The sequence below is a fragment of the Hippoglossus stenolepis genome, chromosome 11 (genome assembly GCF_022539355.2).
Source record: "Hippoglossus stenolepis isolate QCI-W04-F060 chromosome 11, HSTE1.2, whole genome shotgun sequence".
NCBI classification, from domain to species: Eukaryota; Metazoa; Chordata; class Actinopteri; order Pleuronectiformes; family Pleuronectidae; genus Hippoglossus; species Hippoglossus stenolepis.
The window spans coordinates 3,454,958-3,473,313 of record NC_061493.1 but is presented as its reverse complement, the minus strand read 5'-3'; the positions used below and the strand labels follow the sequence as shown (position 1 = coordinate 3,473,313).

Here is an 18,356-nt window from a genome sequence, read left to right as displayed (position 1 = left end):
TCTCCCTTAAACATATTTACAAAACTAACAAAACCATAGCAGTTGCAAATTAGTAAATACATATTTGAATTGCCCTTTATCTTTTCCATTGTGGCTTATCTGCTTGAAATAAGTTACTTTGCATGTATTAAACCGTCAAAAGACTTCCATTGATAGCAATGGTAAACATTTGCTCTATATATCTCTCATCAACTGTGTCAATAACCATAATATAAGCATATCCCTATTGGTTTATCACACAAACTCCATTGAAGCTCTGTGTCTGTTTTATAACAATCACAAAGGTTGATGTACAGTGACAGCTTTAAAGATATTTATTACAATCAAGTTGTGCTTTTTTTCTTCCAATATTTAGTAAAAAATATCCATTTACTTTTTATGGTTTTGATCAAATAGAATAACAGTGACAATGACATTCTCTCCCTCACAGTGAAATCTGACAACAAGGACAAACAGCCGAAGATGGACATCATGTCCACGAAGACAGAGAAGACTGAAGCTTTCGACAAGAAAGAGAAAGAGGAGCAGCAGAAGAAAGACAATGTGCCGGACAAGAACCAGAAGTCTGAGAAGATTCTCAAAGACGAGGAAAAGACGGAGAAGATGAATGTGGAGAAGAACAAGGCCAACGAGAAGGCAGAGAAGGTGGACAAGCCAGAGAAGACCAACAAAGACGAGAAGAAGGAAGAGGAGAAGAAGCTAGCTGAGAAGAAGGAGGAGAAGGGAGGGAAGGGCACAGCCAAGTCCCCAAATAGCAACGGCAGCAAGACCCTGGCAAGCTCAGACAGCAAGAGCAAGGTGAGGCACACACACACACTCACACACACACTCCAGCAGAATACTAAAACACACTGCTGTCCAAATCAAATAGCTGCATACAGATACACACACTCAGGTGGAGCAGGGGTGTCCGGTGGTCACAGTGTTGAACTCTGCCACAGCCACAGTGTAACTTATAAACTGTGTTGCACCATCCACTCTTATTCTCTGTCTGAGTACAAGAGAAGAGAAGAATGTTATTTACACAGTTATAAGGAAGATTTCAATGATACAAATACATGACTGGAAAAATGAGCTTTCACTCACCTTTAATCTTAGTGGTGGGAGATGCATCATGGGAGTGTTATGATTTACCAGTATTTACGATAACAGTGACATTTTATGTTAATAATACTTATAAACAAACACATTCACACTCCCCTAGTGGGTATTAGTATTTTTTTTAATATTCAGCCAACATCACACAAAATACACAATTAAGTGAATTGAAGATGAATAGCATTATTTTCTATAGATATCCTGATACTATCGTTATCGTGAATCATTTTAAATATGATAAGTATGTAGTGAAAATCTCTCACCCAACCCCAATTGAAATCTAATGAGCAATTTGAATTTTATTTTTGCATAACGTGTAAAATTTCGACGTCGTGAAAGTCGAAAGATGATTTTAAAGTGTATTTTCAGTCAAAAAATGATGTAGAATGATATGAACTCTCAGTCACAACAGTACAGTAAATAAGTTACACAACAGCTGCTGGACTCCAGCTGCAGTTTATGGGACTATTCCAGGGATCTCTCCTCGACTCTGGGGATCTTCCTAGAATTGAAGGGTGGCGACTATGAGATTTACAGACTGAAAAAAAGACACATTGGACAGATTCTAGATCTTCAGTCTGCTCCACCTTTTATTGCTCAGTCTGCGCTGACACTCACTACAGGTTAAGGTGGTTTACCTGTAATTTTTCAATGTACGTAACAATGGATTTAGAGGAATAATATTAATAATAGTCATCACACTCTTTTATATGAAACCCTCTAGAATTAAGTCTTTTGAAAAATAATCAATTTAAAACTATGATTCAAGTCCAAGTTTTTTTCAGCCATATTGCCCTGCCATGTTTTATTGAATAATAACACGAGGAGTAAATGCTGCAGGACACTACAGAACTAGCCCATTTAGAGCTGCTTACATCACCGAGCTTCTAGCTCTATCTATCTTTCAACTTTACTACTGAGTCAGTTGTTGTTGGGTGTTTGTGGTGTTTGAGTATGACAACACAAGACCAGATTTCCAGATCGCATTCTACTTTTAGACTGCTGCTCATGTTTTCACATTTCAAACATAAATGCTTTCTTTTACTGCTCATTAGCTTTTTAAAGTGCTCATAAATTGCATACTTTAATGGCCTGTTGTCAGATGGTTGCTGGCTGAGCTGCCATATCATGCTGTCATTGCAATCAGTGATTTCACTTCTGCTTTTTCTTTCTCTACGTGCTGGATATCTCCTCTCTATCTTTCCAACTTTTTCTTTCGCTCCCTCCCTCCTCTTTTTTTTTTTGTTGCTGTTGTTGTGGCTTCCTTTTAATTGCATAATCACCAGCCTGACATGGGTGCAACCAAACCAAACTCCACCAAACCCCGTCCATCCACCCTCTCCACCAATGGCGAGGCCACCTCGACCAAACACCCCTCCCCCACCCCAGCCTCAACTAATAAAAAAAGCCCTGTAGCCAAGGCGACCACACCTAACGCTGCCAAGCGGCCGCCTACTTCTACCAAGGTGAGTATACTGCATGTAGTATTATAATAAACAGATTGTACATTATAATATAGAAAGATTAGTCTCATGCCTCTGTTGGAGTGAGGGGGTCTTCCTCAAGTTTGCCCCTCTACCAGAGGCCTGAGTGTTTGCGGACTCTGGACAGTATTTCGTACTACGACTGCCGTCCTCTGGACAGACTTCAGATGTTGTACCTGGAAGCTGCTGGAGCTCCTCTCCCAGTTTGGGGGCCACAGCTCCCAATACCCTAGTACCACATGGGACCACGTTGAACTTCCACACCTTTTCTAGTTGTCCTTTCGGCCCCTTCTTCTCATGCTCTGCATTCCGATGTTGCTGTATTTGTCACATCTATCACAACTGCCCTCTTCTGCTGCTTGTCACCTGGTGTCTACACTACTCTGGAGTTTTAGAGCCGCTCAAAAAAAGAAGTGTGACGCTGCTGGTCCTGTTTTAGGTTAAAAACGCATTTTAGTGTGGATGGGCAGAACTTGAGATGTTTGAATAAGATGACATAGATAGATAGATAGATAGATAGATAGATAGATAGATAGATAGATAGATAGATAGATACATACATACATACATACATACATACATACATACATACATACATACATACATACATACATACATACATACATACATACATTGCAATCTTTTTGGTCACGAGCCACGACGTAGACTTGGCTCCTATCAGATGACCCCACTCCAGAAGAAAGTATTCGGCACTTCAAGCCCACAGTTTACAATGAGTTTGCAATTCCTGTGTACACCGGCATACATTTTCAGGTGTGTTAGTGTGGACGGGGACTAAAACTGACACAGAGCCCAAACACTTGTGTGGACAGAGATCAAACACAGCGTTTTCATACTATAACGTAATAGGATGGATGCAGCCTAAGATGATCCTGTACACTCTCCAAGCAACCTGGTTATGCCTCTTGGTGTACACTGACCCAGCTTGCATGTTACACCCAGCTACTGTTTGCTGGAGTGTCTCAGGGTCATCTTTGCGCAGCCGGCACCTTGGGTCCTCTCTCTATGCTAGACCCCAGCCCCTATAGATCTGCTGCTTAGAGCCTTTTCTCTCTTAATGCCAGCCACTTACTTTATCTGGAAATTATACATCCCTTAGAGTGGCTTAGTCTTCCATAATATTTTCGTTTCCTCCTCATCACCGCCTGTCCTCCGCTGCCTGAGGCGCTCCCTCACCAGTTCATCCCAGGGGTCCAGCTTCCTCATATATTCATGGTGCGCCTTGTTTTATCCTGCATCTGCCCCTCACTAATCCTCACCCTCCTTCTGTTCGTAGAGGGTGAAACAAACCCTCCATGCATTATGAGCACTTTGCTGTGCTTAATAATTCCAGCTGGGTATCTGATGACTGGTAGAGTGAACATATTGACTGTTATTATCAGAGTGTTCATTGTTTATATCTTACTCCTGCCATTGAATTGGCTTCTCAGCACTTGTCTCTGAAGGTATTAGGCTGTAGCTAACCTCCTTGAATCTAGGATACCCTAGATACTGTCTTGAATGGCTGCTATCCTACATCCTAGTGACTCCACCATTCAGCGGAGATCACCTTCCCTCTTTTTGCCTCCACCATGTGGCCACACACCAAGTCCAAATAAGATGGAACTGGAACAGTATCTGTTGACCTCAACTTGCATTAAACATAGTTTACAGCTTCTTATTGTAAGGAAACCATTGAGTTGAGATCATCTTCAGTTACACCGTCAGTGAGAATTCTGTTGTCAGGACGCTAGTGGGAACCTGCTGTGTTATATTGAGGAGGGCCTTTTGTTACCGCTCATAAAATGTATGTATTTTTATATAAATCTCTTTTGCATTTTATTTTTTAAATGCTCTTATACTTACAAGATCCAATATTGTTATAAATCAAACAATATTAAGATCTTAGTCATTCCTTCCTCCCTTGCTATTTGTGACATATTTGTCTTCACCATTTTTCATTCTGAACTAAAGTCATGGTTGCATGATAGGCCACACAAACATAAACATATACAGACATGGCCATAGACTCTCGAAAATGCAAACCTACAGCTAATTTCTGCTCTGTTCTGATTCTTAGACTCCGGACAATGGCACGGCTGAGAAACGCCCACCTGTTCCAAAGGCCACAACCACACCACGTGCAGCTGCCAATAAGAATGGCTCCTCTGCGACCCCTGCAAGCAAAGCTGCTGGTACGTGCTCACTCACATGCACTGACACAGCGTGTCACATCTCTTTTATTACACCTGTGACTGCCCGCCCTCTGTGCCTGACTGTGTGACATGAACATTGTTGTCACAGACAGTATCTCCGGTCCGCTTTGGCTGGATCATAGTGTGGCCATTGCACTGTGACCTGAACTCTCTACAGTAGCTGGAAAAATGCAGCCTGCTACCACTCCAGGCAACAAGCGAACTGAATTGCTGCCATATGTTACTCTTTATCAGATTCAAGAGTTGGCTTTTGAGACACCAGACTGGTATTTTTATCACATCACAAACAGTATCTCACCTCCCTGCGTGAGGGAGCTATGACTCAGTCTGAGCTGTTAGTCAAACAGCCATTTTGCTTTTGTGCACTGCAGCTCAACATCCTCAGAGTATATGATTCATTTATCCAATTCACAGCGATGTGAGTTTTGTACTGCAAGGTGCATAGTTCATTTTAGCTGAAGGAGCGAACTCCATTATTTCTGCAACTGTTGCCCAAGTGGCTGTTTGGACATGCTCTCACACCTCCATAAACTGTGAAATTATTCACTTTTGCTCTGACAGCAAGTAACACATTCTTCTTGCTGGAAGCCATTGAATCTCCTGTACAGTTGAGCAATCGGGAACATGTAGCTAACACAGAATATCCACTACAGGAATTTGTCAGACAGGAGATCTTCACCCTCTACGGATTATCAGCCATTACTGGCCCCATTTCTGCAATTTTTATATGAAGAATTATATAATTCATTGTTGAGCCACAGGGGGGCACAAGAACTATTATAAAGAAGCCATGACTAATACAGCAAAAAGTCTGTGTATCAGACACGGATAGTAGCATTCACTTGGAGTTGTGAGTCTCATTTTTAACTCCTGGGGAAATATTTACCAAACAGCAAATGTGCTGCGAAACCACAACTAGGAGCTAAAAGAGGCATTGTTAATGTTACAATTTTCATCTGTGCAGGTTTTATCTCAACTGTATTTGAATAGCATTTGCATTGATGCTTTGTATCTGCTCTAATGTATTATCATCCAAAACCAACAACTACTCAGCCTACCTTTTTGATTTCAGATTGTTTTGCATTAATTCCCCAAAAATATCTTTCTAGTATCTGTCTCTGAAGGAGGAAACTAGATTTCAATATAGCTGATGAAAGGCGGTAGACTCAGCATTCAGTCATACTGAGGCAGCGGCCACACACAACCCAACTCACATTAGCTATCGTGCTAAAGCCTGGTTCTTGTCTATCGCACAAACATGAGCAGTCTTGTCCGACAATTGAAGAACAGAAGTCAACAGCGATGTAGTGGTCATGGTGTTATATTTCAAATTTTTGTTTTGAGGATTTAATGTAGAATAGGGGCAGGAAAAGACAAGCATGTTGTTTCTTCCTATTCCTTTTGGGTGGAAAATGAAATATGAATCTATGTTCATTTATGTTGCTGAATATTTTTTTTTGTCCTTTTTTGTTTGGTTTTTACTACTACTTATGTTGCGGATATCTATAACAAATTTACATAACTATATTTTTTATTTAACCTTTATGATATGCTCAAAATAATTTGAGCTAAACTAAAGTATTCAGTACTACTGTTCACTAGATCAGAAATTTTACTTGGAAAGACACAAAATTGCTCACACTCAAAAATACCAGTCCCCAAAAAATTTCACAGCCTGAGTTTCAAATGAGTGTTATTAAGGTTGTGTGCTTTCCTTACTACACAGTCAACAAGAATGAAAAGGCTGAGAGCAAGACGGGAGAGGCCAAGAAACCCAAGACTACAGGTAACTAACACAGAGATTGGACACAGACTAGAAGTCATACTACTGAGTATAACGTCTTTCCTTCCCCTTTACTAGCCATATTTACTTGTACTTACTATTATTTACTTTTAATGATGCAATTACATTGTCACTTTTAAACCCTTTGAACTCTACATTGTTGCTAATACTGGTTTTCCAACAGGAATATAGGTTATTGTGACTGACATTTAAGGTTTAGCTTTTATACTTTTACAAAGAATTGTCAAAGCTTAATTCTGTAACTATCCTTTTTCTTGTAGCCCGTCCTCGCCCAGCCTCCAACACCACTCCTGCTACTCCGGCTGCCTCCACCAATGGTGACAACGCCAGTCACCGCCGCCGGGTCCTTACCAAACCCCCTGTGCCCAAGCAGGTCCCAATGGAGAAGAAGCCGCCAGTGCCCCGTGCTAATCGAACCCCTCGGCCTCTCAATGCACCGGACCTGAAGAACGTCCGCTCCAAGATTGGATCCATCGACAACATCAAGTACCAGCCCGGTGGAGGAAAGGTAGGAAAAAACAGACCGGTATGAATGATTATTTCAGGATGATCAGAATCCAGATGCCTCCACACAGGTGCACTGCACGGTACCATGAGGCAATTGACATCCAATCATGTTCTGATTTCAAAATAAGATTGCAAGAAAAAAAGATCAAAATGATTTTGAAAGAGGATTCATTGTTCAGCATGGATTTCAGGAGCTTTAGTCACATGCTGCTAAACTGACTCGAGTTTAACAGGAACAATAAGAAAGGTCACATCTGCATTTAGGTCTATGGGAAATCCTTTAGTAAACAGGGTTGAAGATTTTGGGAGACAGAGCACATGTGACCATGATGCTAATCCATTAATGTAATAATATATACAAGGAATATATAATATATAAGCAATATGGAAGGAAAAACAGAAGAACAACTCTTCCTCAGGTGACTGAGAATATCATTGCAGGACTTTGATTGAAAAAACTGTCGACAGTTACTTAGAGAGGGATATTATTGTTGGGATTCTGTGTATAACCCCCTCATTACAAACATCAATGCACATCTGAGAGTTTACTGATGTACACAGATGTGGAAATGAGTCATCCTTTGCCTTATTCTCGACAAGTGGGCTACACCGGCCGACGGGTTCAAGGCCTGAATGCTTGACACCCACAGTGAGGGAATCTGGGGGGCGGCAGTTTTGATGGCTTGTGTTGGGACCACTTGTCCCTAGAGGGATAGGACCCCGGGATGGACCCAGAACATGGTGGAAAATTTGTATATATTTTAATCATCTATCCATATTTAAAGGACAGTTATTTAAGTTTGTGACTTTAATTACCAAACAAATTGTTTATTTTCATTGAAATAAACTTTCAATGTGACAGTAAAATCAAATCTCAACTTGAAATAAATGTGAAAACGTTTATTGCATGACAGTTTTGTCCAGTAGAGAGCAGCATAGACCTGCCCATACTAAACGCAAAGCAATGTAGTTTTCATGAGGTTGTTAAGAGGCTTTTTCTTCAGTTGAAGATACATTTTTAGAAAAACAGTCAACTTGAGGATCTAATTTCAGAAAGTTATTGTAAGATGGAGCCACACCTGTCAGTCATTTTATTATATTAGACAAGAATAAACAACAAAAGACAAATGAAGACAAAAAGATTAAAGAGGCCACAGAATAAAAATGTGTCTAGATTAGATTTTAAAACCGGGATAGACACACAAGAGAGAATTGTCAGATCTAAGAGACCGAGCTGAGTCTCGGTGAATAAGGTCTGTGATATAAGATGGGGCTGAACCATTTTAGCCTTGAAAGCAATCAGCAGAGTGTTAAATTGAATTCTGGCTCCCGGACTCTGTGTTCATTGAAATGACCAAGGAGACAGTGAAGACAGGCCAGGAAAGGGTTGATGTGCTCGCACATCTTTTGCAGCTGCGTTTTGGACCATCTGCAAGCAAGTTAATGAAAAGTGCAGGGAAGAGCTAAATATAGGGAATTGCAACAGTTCAGTCGTGATGTGATTTTGGTGTGATTTGTTTTTTCAGTAACATGGAAAGACAGAGTTTGTTCCTGATTCTGAATTGTTTTGGTTTTTTTAGAACAGAACTGGTTTGTTTGTTAAGACAGAGCTTAGAATCAAAGATGAGATGTTATCTGACTTCACATAGGGGTGAGGTGACTTAGCTCACTGCTTCAGGCCTTATACCTGTAAGATGGCTGAAGCTGGAAAACATTGCAAGCAGCAGAAAATGGGATGGAGGCATGGAGGGTTACCAAGTCCCATCAAGTTTCTCACTAAACATATTTACCAGGAGTCAGAGTTGCACATTCATCCTTTAGGGCCGTTCAGGTCTTGTGAACATCTGGTATTTGCATGTATCTCTTGCATTTGGTTTTCATCCCCTTAAACGAGTAACTGTAAGCTAACACTAATTTATTAGCTTAGCTGCTAGGCATCTATGCTGCCCTGTGCAGGACATCATTAATGAATTAGTTCAATCTCATTTATATGTAACATTCAGACTCTTGACAAGAAAAATGTGTGTTCGAAAAAATGGTCAAATCTTGCCACAACATGGTGGCCTTAATTTATTGTTTCAGCTACTATTTTTTTTTCTTCTTTTATGCACTTTCCTTAGGATTTTCATTCTGATGCATACCTCCATGTATTTACATGATTTTCAAGTTAATTTGTGTTCTTTCGCATGAGTCATAACTGCCTGTAAGTCTGGAACTGCTTCATCTTGGCTTCAATATGTCGATTTAAAGGTTCATTAGAGGCGCAGGTTTAAAATATAACCTTCCATCTTCTAAAATAAGTGAATCCTCATCTCCTGTCTGTCACATCGCTCCATCTTCCCTTAAACCTCTTCTGCCTGGTCTGACTGTTGGAGCAGGCTAACATATAGCTGTCAATGGCTGGATACAAAAAAAAGCAGGGTGTACAAACCATTTAAGTTTTGTCGGGCTCAGGGTAGACATCATCTCCCAACTAGTTATACAGCATGCATGCTCCTTTCTAGCAACAGCCTGTTTCATATTCACAGTGACTCCTCGCTTCCTCCTCGTGTATCATTCAGACATCATCACATGGCCAATTACCTTTAGATCAGCATCGAGGAGGAAGCTGCTGCTGTGTCTCCAAATGGTTATGACCTGTTTTCTTCTGCGCAGGTTCTCTTTTTATCAGTGTCAGAGTGACACAGACACATCACCACCCTGCATCATGAGTGGCAATGGCTCTTTCAATCCCCAGTGATACAGTTGTGGCTTGTCTATTATACATTTTAATGTATAATATGTCAAAAGCATCTTATTGACCTAACAAACTTTCCATCCGCAGTATTTAGGTTTTAATTGGTGTTGTTGGTGTGAAAAATACTACACACTTCAGTAATGTGACATTTGAAGTGTTGTTTCTTGGTTGTGCATTTGTGCTCATTCGTTGTGTGCTGATATTTGATTGGCTCTTGCCTCAGACGCAGTGGATTTAAAAAGTCTGACTGTAGTTCTGCTCCAGTTTTCAGATGGTGCCATCATCCATCTCATACAGTATATTAGATGTGTGTACACGTATCAGTTAATCCTGCCATTTGATTGGCCCATAATTAAATCTCACATGTAATTGGTGTGTCTATCAATTATTTAATGTTATTCATACACCCACACATTTGGCTAATGGACTTGATTGGTTTTGATACATGTAGGTTTATTCCATGCTGTCATACAATGAGTTTCCCCCTTTTGTTTGGCTTTAACAGCCCACACACTCATCCCCCACCCCATCCATTTTACCAGCCCCATATCCCCACCACTCCACCTGCTGTTCCACCCCATTGTGTTGTGGCATGTGGTTTGCTGGAGGGTGTATTGACCAGGGGGTGGTTGTCTCCCCAGGTCTCCTCCACCCAGAACAACAAGACATCAGACCCCTGCACCCCTGCAGCCAAGGCCAGAGTAAGTCCCCACCATCGACACCCTCACACCTCACACGTAGCATCCGACCTCTTCTCTGCATTCACCACATACACAGCCCATTCTACATCCACACCTTTATTCTTCCCTGTTAGCAGTACATTTAAATATATGTAAATAGGACTGTTAGTCAACACTGCAGTTTGGATTCTGTAAATAATGAATATTATAAATGAATAGTTTTATTAAAAACAGACTGAAGGCATTATTGCCATAGTCGCTATCTTCTGATAAACAACTTAAATAATTGAAAATAATGTATTCAAGATTTTACAAAAAAAAAACTATACATTTTCAAGAGTAGAAAATTATCCCTTTGCCCAACAGTGGTGCATTTATAGTGATGCAGATTAATGTGCATTGTCTGAAAAAAAATACATTTTGATCCTATCTATTATAACCTTTGCTGAACAGTTGCCACCGTGGCCACAAGCAGTGTTTACAGGATCCTTGGGCTTAGATTAATTATCATTAGTTGACTTAAAGGTCCAGTGTGTAGAATTTAGTGACATCTAGTGGTGAAGTTGCATGCTTCAGCTGAACACCCCTCACCTCGACCTCCCCTTCCAAACATGACAGAGAACCTGTGGTAACCTTCAGTTTTCAAAAAACTCAAAAAGTGTTTAGTTTGTCCAGTCTGGGCTACTGTAAAAAAAACATGGCTGCCTCCATAGAGAGGACCCGCACCAGATGTAAATATAAAAGGCCCATTCTAGGGTAAAGAAAACAACAACTCGTACAATTTAGATGAAACACACTAATGAAAATTTGATATTCCATTTCTGCCAAAGATCCCTTTCACCTAAATCTTACACACTGAACCTTTAACTGAGAGCGAGACCGAAATCATGGATACATTCAGGGCATTGGCAAATTAGCATTTTGTCCCAGTTGTCACCTGTGGCACCACAATAATAAGATTATTTTTGTCAATGAATGATAATAAATAATACATTTTATTTTTTGACACTGTTACAAAATATCAAAAACAGTATAAAAAACACTTAGGAACTGTAAATAGGGTGAATTATTGCTGTATTAATGTCAGTTACACATTAATCCATAGCAAAAGTTAGCTACCAAAAGTTACCAACTTTAGCCACAGGTTTGAAATCAGAAACAAAGACCTGATAATTTTTAGAAATAGAAGCATTACCGTTGTTGTATGCTTGTATTTAAAATACTGGGATCTGTCCCGAGTAGTTTCCCTAAATGATAACATTCTCTGTCATGATACAGTTTTTAATGTGCCTATTTTAAGTTGTTGTGTAAGCTGCATCAGTCTGTGTTTATCTGGGACACGGACACATATTACAGCAGACATACTGCCACTCTGGACACTACAGATACTAAAACTAATGCAAAAACAATGTGAGAACAACCCAGGAAAAACACTATCTGGATAAATACACAAATATCGAACATACAAGTTAAAAAACAAACTCAAAATCTCTGCTCTTTAGCGCTAGTATTGTACACAGCAGTCATCAAAACTCTAAAAGTTCATCAAATTTACGTTTTAATTTTCATACCATCCTAACATTTCCATATATTGTAAACCCCATTCAACCAAACTACATCCGTTTTCACCAATATCATCTACTACACTTCTGAATCCATCTTTCCACCTCAGTGGGCACTGATGACCCATTTTACTCCTCGTACAAAATAGAATTGACTGAAGAGGCAGCCATTGACGTCATTGTATAACAGACATATTGACTGTACACCCCATTTGCACCAGTCCATGTGCTCTTGCAAGTCACCACTGACACCACTGACCTCATAGCTCCCTCCGAAGTGCAACAATAACAAATAAAGCTGATATCGTTTGAAGACAGGACGACGCAGCAAGCAAGTACAAGAGACCAAAACTACACACATGTAAATGCCATTGCTGGAAGTGTGGAATAATACAACAGGAGCTTTTTGTCTATTTCCTGTGCGTTAGTTGTAGATGTGTCCTCTGCAACTCAGAACAGTACATTGCCACAATGACATTACTGCAGTATGTACACATCCATGGTAGTGAATAGTGTGCACACTACAGCAAAAGAGACGTTGCATGGACAGACACAGACGGCATCCAGAGAACCAACTAACCAGAGAAACTGTGTGTGTCTGTGTCGTCTGCGTTTGGAAACTTTCAGTCATTGAAATGCAGTAACAAACCCCTGTCCTCCAGTTTCACTTAAGCTTCCCTTTCTTGTCTTGTTGTAATATGGGGAAAGCTATAACTATTATTACTATTATGATGGGGTAACATTTTCATTGCTAGTATTAGGATGAGTCCTAATGGACAATATAAAGGCCAGATTAACCACAACGTTGCACCAATTGCAGGTTTTTGAAATTAATTTGGATGTTTACAGTGTGCCATTAGAAAGGGAAAAATAAGAGGTGAAGACTTCAGCCCTATATACTGGTTCCTGCATTTTGTGTGTGTGTGTGTGTCTGTGTGTGTCTGTGTGTGTCTGTGTGTGTGTGTGTGTTGCGCACACTCACACATTAAGCATATTAGTGCTAACTGCTTTCTGAGTCATCCTTTGCTGGTGCTCCCTGCGTCATCATGCCACTTTTATCCAGGAGAGGGAGGCTAAAATAGAAGACAGAGAGGACGGAGGCAGGTGTCTCGGGTCGGCTGCAGGGGGTTTGACTGCAGGGCTGGGGGGGAGTGAGGGGCTGTGGGAATAATGGGCGTAGAGTTCCAAGTGTTCTGATCCTTGCTAAACTCTGTGTGTTAGGTTTGACTAAAGATTGTATATAAAGATGGACACCGCGTCATTTGCAGCCAGAGTCTGCGCAGTGGCAATCGGAGGATGGAGCCACAGTAGCGAGGTCCCACCGATACATGTGCTGGACTACTAATGAGTCAGTCTCAGCTGTCAATCATGACGTTTTGCCCAATCCATAATGCATTAAATGACTAATTAAAACCAAACTTAACAGAAAAAAGGAATACTTGGACATACATCAGTGTTAAGACCTAACTTAAATGGTAGAAATGATCTTGAGGGAAACATTTTTGATGTGTACTTTGACTTTTTAGTTTGTCCCTTGTCCCATCCACTAACATGGAAGAGACCTAGGCTGCAGTCAGTTACCAGGTGGCAATTGAGATGCTATGGCTTTCCCTTTGGGGAACTGTCCTGTCGTCCATCTTTATGCAGTCTAAGGGTTTGAATCCAGATGTGCAGCTAAAAGTGAGGCACATCACAATGAAAACCCTCAAAAGATCTAGATTTTTTTCAGGTCGTATCGTTTACTATCCTTAATATCTAGTTCAGATCTAATCATTTTTTCACTAATGTCTCTCCATAATCATGCAACATACTCTCAGGTGTTGTTCTTTGGCCATTATTTGTGGAACATCTGCAGTGGTCCACTTGAACTGTACCTCAAAGTAACCATTGCCATTCGCCTGTATTAGTCGCTTGCAAAAGCTTCTGTTTACAACAGCATGTGTTAACGCAAAATCACTTTTTTGTCAAGTGTTAAATTATGTTGCATGTGTTGTGCTGTGTCTTGTTTTACAGTGTTTGTCCTGTGCTTGTTCAGTTTTAGTTAAACCTGTAAATGGAAGCGCTCTGTTGTTATTCAGTCAGCATCCTCTTCTTTTGGTAAACCACACTGATTCCTTTATGGTTATGTCCCATCAGCCGTGCCTTCATTTTAAACCACAATGTTTTGTTTTATTATTTATGAACTGATGAAATTACAGACACTGCTTTCACTGAACTCATGAGCAGGAATTGCAATTTGATTTGAATCACAGAATTTCTTCCATATTTACAGTACAAGGCTGCTCTGTTTTCTGTTAACTTCAGCAGCCAGCTGATCTGCTCTTTCCTGCTGCTCATGACTTCCTTTCTTTCTTTCTTTCTTTCTTTCTTTCTTTCTTTCTTTCTCTCTCTCTTGCTTTCTTTCTTTCTCTCTTGCTTTCTTTCTTCCTTTCCTTCTTTCTTTCTTGTCTGTGTGTCTGCCTGCTTGTCTTTAGGTTCAGATAGTGCACAAAAAGTTGGACTTCAGCCATGTCACGTCTCGCTGTGGCTCCAAGGACAATATCAAACATGTCCCTGGAGGTGGCAATGTAAGTACTGCTGCAGCTGGAGGCAGACCCTGGTTAGGATGGACACATGTCATATTTTATTCAAATTTATCCTTGTTTTGAACGTTCTTGCTCAAAATTGCTTCCACCCGATTGGGCTGTATTTACACAGAACTTACTTCATCACATATTCACATGTTCTACTTGACAAGTATTAATAAGGCTAATAAGACCATCATTATAGACACTCTATCCTTGTTTAAACAACAATGAGAAGATCTGATCATTACTGATAAGATCAAAATCCATAAATAATAAAATCCATAAATCTTTTGCCAGCATACAAATCCAGAAAATCTCATTTCAGTATTATCTGCGGGGGAGACTATTGAAGTTCAACTTGAACGATGCACAAAGTCTTTTCTTCCCATATCAGACATTGACGTGAAAAGGTTGTGATTTAAAAGTAACTAACAATCAGTGCATACTAATGAGCACATGATTGTCTCCCACTGTTTGCATATGGGATTGACTTCACTCGATGTCCCTCTGTCTACCCTTCCAGATGTTGTTCTTGTTTGCTCTATAAACACCTGCTGCACTATCACTGTGTCTTTGGCCTGCCCTCACATTCACCACTTTGCTGTCTCAGATTAATTCAACAAAATGCAAAACGTTACTGTATACCTGCTACATACTGTATGTGGGGCAACTGTAATTGGTAAGGCAATACAACTCAAATACAAGGCATTAATTCTAGAGAAAAAGGGACACAACAAAAATGTCAAAGGAAGATAGTAGCATGTTCTAAAGTTGCACCAATGCATTTTCTTTATTTATTGAAGTCCCTTTCATTGTGTTTCCTTCCACAGAGTATTAGGGCCACTTAAATGAAATAGATTTTGTGGAGTAGTAAATGTTTGGTAGTGGTTGACTTCAGGGATATTGGTGGCTAAATCTCTGTGATGTTCAAAATGGTTGCTAATCAAGATTTTGGATCGAGAAGAAGTGGGAATTCCTATCCATTTTTCTGTCTTTATTCTTGTGATATGGCTTGTTTCTCATTCAATTTATTCCTGTAATATTATGATTTAACTTCAATAATCTCATTCTTCAATGTGGCCCTAATACTCTGTCATAGCTACCTCAGTCGGAAATGTCCTCATGAACATTTGATTTCCTGGTCAAGAGTTAAAATATTTACCTTTCTATAATAAATTTGGTTCTTTAATGTTTTAACTTGTCATTTAACCTCTAATGCTGCTAATATCAATCAGGCAATCAGACTTAATGATGGTTTGTTTGCATATAAAAGTTTGCATCTCTGAGGGTCATGGTTGTTTTTAAGTCTTCCTGACTGTCATCAAAGAAATAAATCTGATTGACCTTACCGTGCCCTGTCAGGAAGGTCGGGGCGGATGTTCTTTCAGACTCCATTAGTGCCAGCAGCTGTCAGAGCACTCAGTAGTTCTCCCCGTGATCCTGAGCACACGCTCTCATGATGTGACAACGGCCTAACAGCTACCTGCTCCCGTCCTCCAATTTCAGCCTGTCCTGATTCCTCAGCATAAATGGTGCATCATTAACCAGCTGAACAAAACAAAGGGGCACCTTCACTAAGAATAGAACAGGTCAGAGTAGGGAATCAAGCACCGAAGGTCATCCTCTCTTTAAATGCCCCAGCTGCATGATCATGGATGACAGGGAATTTCTTAACTATATACACTATACATTGAAATATATATATATATATATATATATATATATTATACAGCAGTAGTATGTATACATTGAAGTATATACAGTATACACTAGGCGTGTACACAGTGTACATTAAAGTATATACATTATACATTGAAATATATACAGTGTACAGTAGTAGTATGTTTATGTTGAAGTGTATACTGTATACAATAGGATTATATATGGTGTACATTTAATTATATACAGTAAACATCGAAATATATACAGTATACAGCAGTAGTTTGTATACATTTAAATTTACAGTGCAATAATAGTATATACAGTATACATTAAAGCATATACTGTATGAAGAAGTAGTATATACAGTAAACAGTAGTAGTGTGTATAAATTGAAGTACATACAGTATGAAGCAGTCATATACATTTAAGAAAGTATAGTATGAAGTTGTAGTATATACAGTTGGATACATTGAAGTATAAATTAAAGTACATACAGTATACATTGAAGTATATACAGAATGATTACTTGTATATACAGTAGTAGTATTGACAATATATACTGTACATGTACAAATTATAGTAGATGCATTGTACTATTCCATTGAATGTGGTCATTTTAATCTCTTCTTCTCTCCAGGTGCAGATCCTGAGTAAGAAGGTTGATGTGAGCAAGGTGACCTCCAAATTAGGCTCTAAGGACAACATCAAATACAAGCCAGGTTCGACTTAGACGTCTGTTCTCTTCTCCTCTGTTTTCCTCCATTTAAACACAATTCCATTCCATTCTATTCTGTTCTGTTATCCTTTTTTATTCTAGGTGGTGGTGATGTGAAGATTGAGTCCCATAAGCCAAACATTAAGGCTAAGTCTAAGATTGGATCTCTGGATAACGTGGGGCCCGGCAACGGACAGACCAACGGACACAAGGTCAAACTTAAACCAAATATTATCAGACAACAGGCCGGGAACGTCTGTGGTCCTGCTGAATCACTGTGCTTTTACCGACCTACACCACTAGATGGTGTGTTTGCATGAGAGCAGTAAGCTATAAAAAAAACGGTTGTTCTTTGTGTGCGCTTGTGTCTATATTTTGCTACAGGAGGAGAAAGCAGAGGAGAAGACATCTTCACCCCCAAGTGGCACTCCAGCAACAGGACCAGCGGGCGTTGCCAAGGCAACAGCACCTGGAGGTGTTGCCAAGGAGAATGGGGCGAAGGAGCCCACACCTTCTCCTTTCGGGGGTGATGGACTGAGGGAGCCCCTTAGCATAGACAAGCGCATCACTGAGACAAGTGAGTGGAAACACACGTGCACACACACAGCTGCTAATTTGCATATCTGTGATGTCATGAAGTCCTTACTGTAATACAAATATATATACATACATTTTTATTGAAAGAAAAATAAAAGTAAAAAAAAAAGTCTAAATAAATGTAACTGTTATTGTTTTTTCAGTTGCAATCATCACACCAATTTGAATGTATATGCACCTCGAATTTTAGATTTTTTTTTATGGAGGCTGTTTTACAAACTGTGGATCTGAAGCATCATAGAAGATCCAGACACTAGAATAACTATTTTGAGGGGAAACAAATAAAACTTAAAAAGACAAGTAAAAAGTCACCTGGATCAGGTCATGAGGTACACACATTGAACACGCTGCTGCCTCCTGGCCGCCACTTGTCAAAGTCCGTCAAAAGAGCCACATGACCACATGAGAGCAAATTCACTGAGAGATATTAGCAACTCTCTTCAAGAGACTGTCTGAGATGAACGTACATAAAAACTTAAATGACAAGAAGAGGGAAAGGGCATGTTTGTGTGGGCCTGATATCTGCTACATGTCTGAGGGAGTGAGGTGGCCAAAGTAGCAGATGCTTTTGCCACCAAATTCAATAATGAAGGGCCCTACAGAGCGGAGATCAGGGGTTGTTAGGGGATACATTTATCTCTGGCACTACAGCTGGTCTCCAGACCCTCTGAGTTCAGAGAGACAGCAGACTTCTGCCACCTGAAGCAGTTGCCAAATTCAGCCCTAA

The 18,356-nt window shown here is 40.0% G+C and overlaps 1 protein-coding gene across 5 annotated transcripts in view; it reads left to right on the top strand.

Moving 5' to 3' along the window:
• LOC118118215 (microtubule-associated protein 4) overlaps positions 1 to 18,356 on the top strand; it is a 96,993-nt gene that overhangs the window by 71,907 nt on the left and 6,730 nt on the right. For 3 of the 5 annotated variants that reach the window (XM_035171232.2, XM_035171226.2, XM_035171228.2), the window contains 10 exons: positions 431 to 798; positions 2,385 to 2,564; positions 4,663 to 4,777; positions 6,525 to 6,584; positions 6,863 to 7,110; positions 10,488 to 10,547; positions 14,563 to 14,655; positions 16,955 to 17,036; positions 17,135 to 17,244; positions 17,417 to 17,609. In XM_035171232.2, coding sequence (XP_035027123.1) covers positions 431 to 798; positions 2,385 to 2,564; positions 4,663 to 4,777; positions 6,525 to 6,584; positions 6,863 to 7,110; positions 10,488 to 10,547; positions 14,563 to 14,655; positions 16,955 to 17,036; positions 17,135 to 17,244; positions 17,417 to 17,609 — 1,509 coding nt within the window. The remainder of the gene's footprint in view (positions 1 to 430; positions 799 to 2,384; positions 2,565 to 4,662; positions 4,778 to 6,524; positions 6,585 to 6,862; positions 7,111 to 10,487; positions 10,548 to 14,562; positions 14,656 to 16,954; positions 17,037 to 17,134; positions 17,245 to 17,416; positions 17,610 to 18,356) is intronic. The other 2 variants (XM_035171231.2, XM_035171227.2) reach the window with 2 other exon arrangements.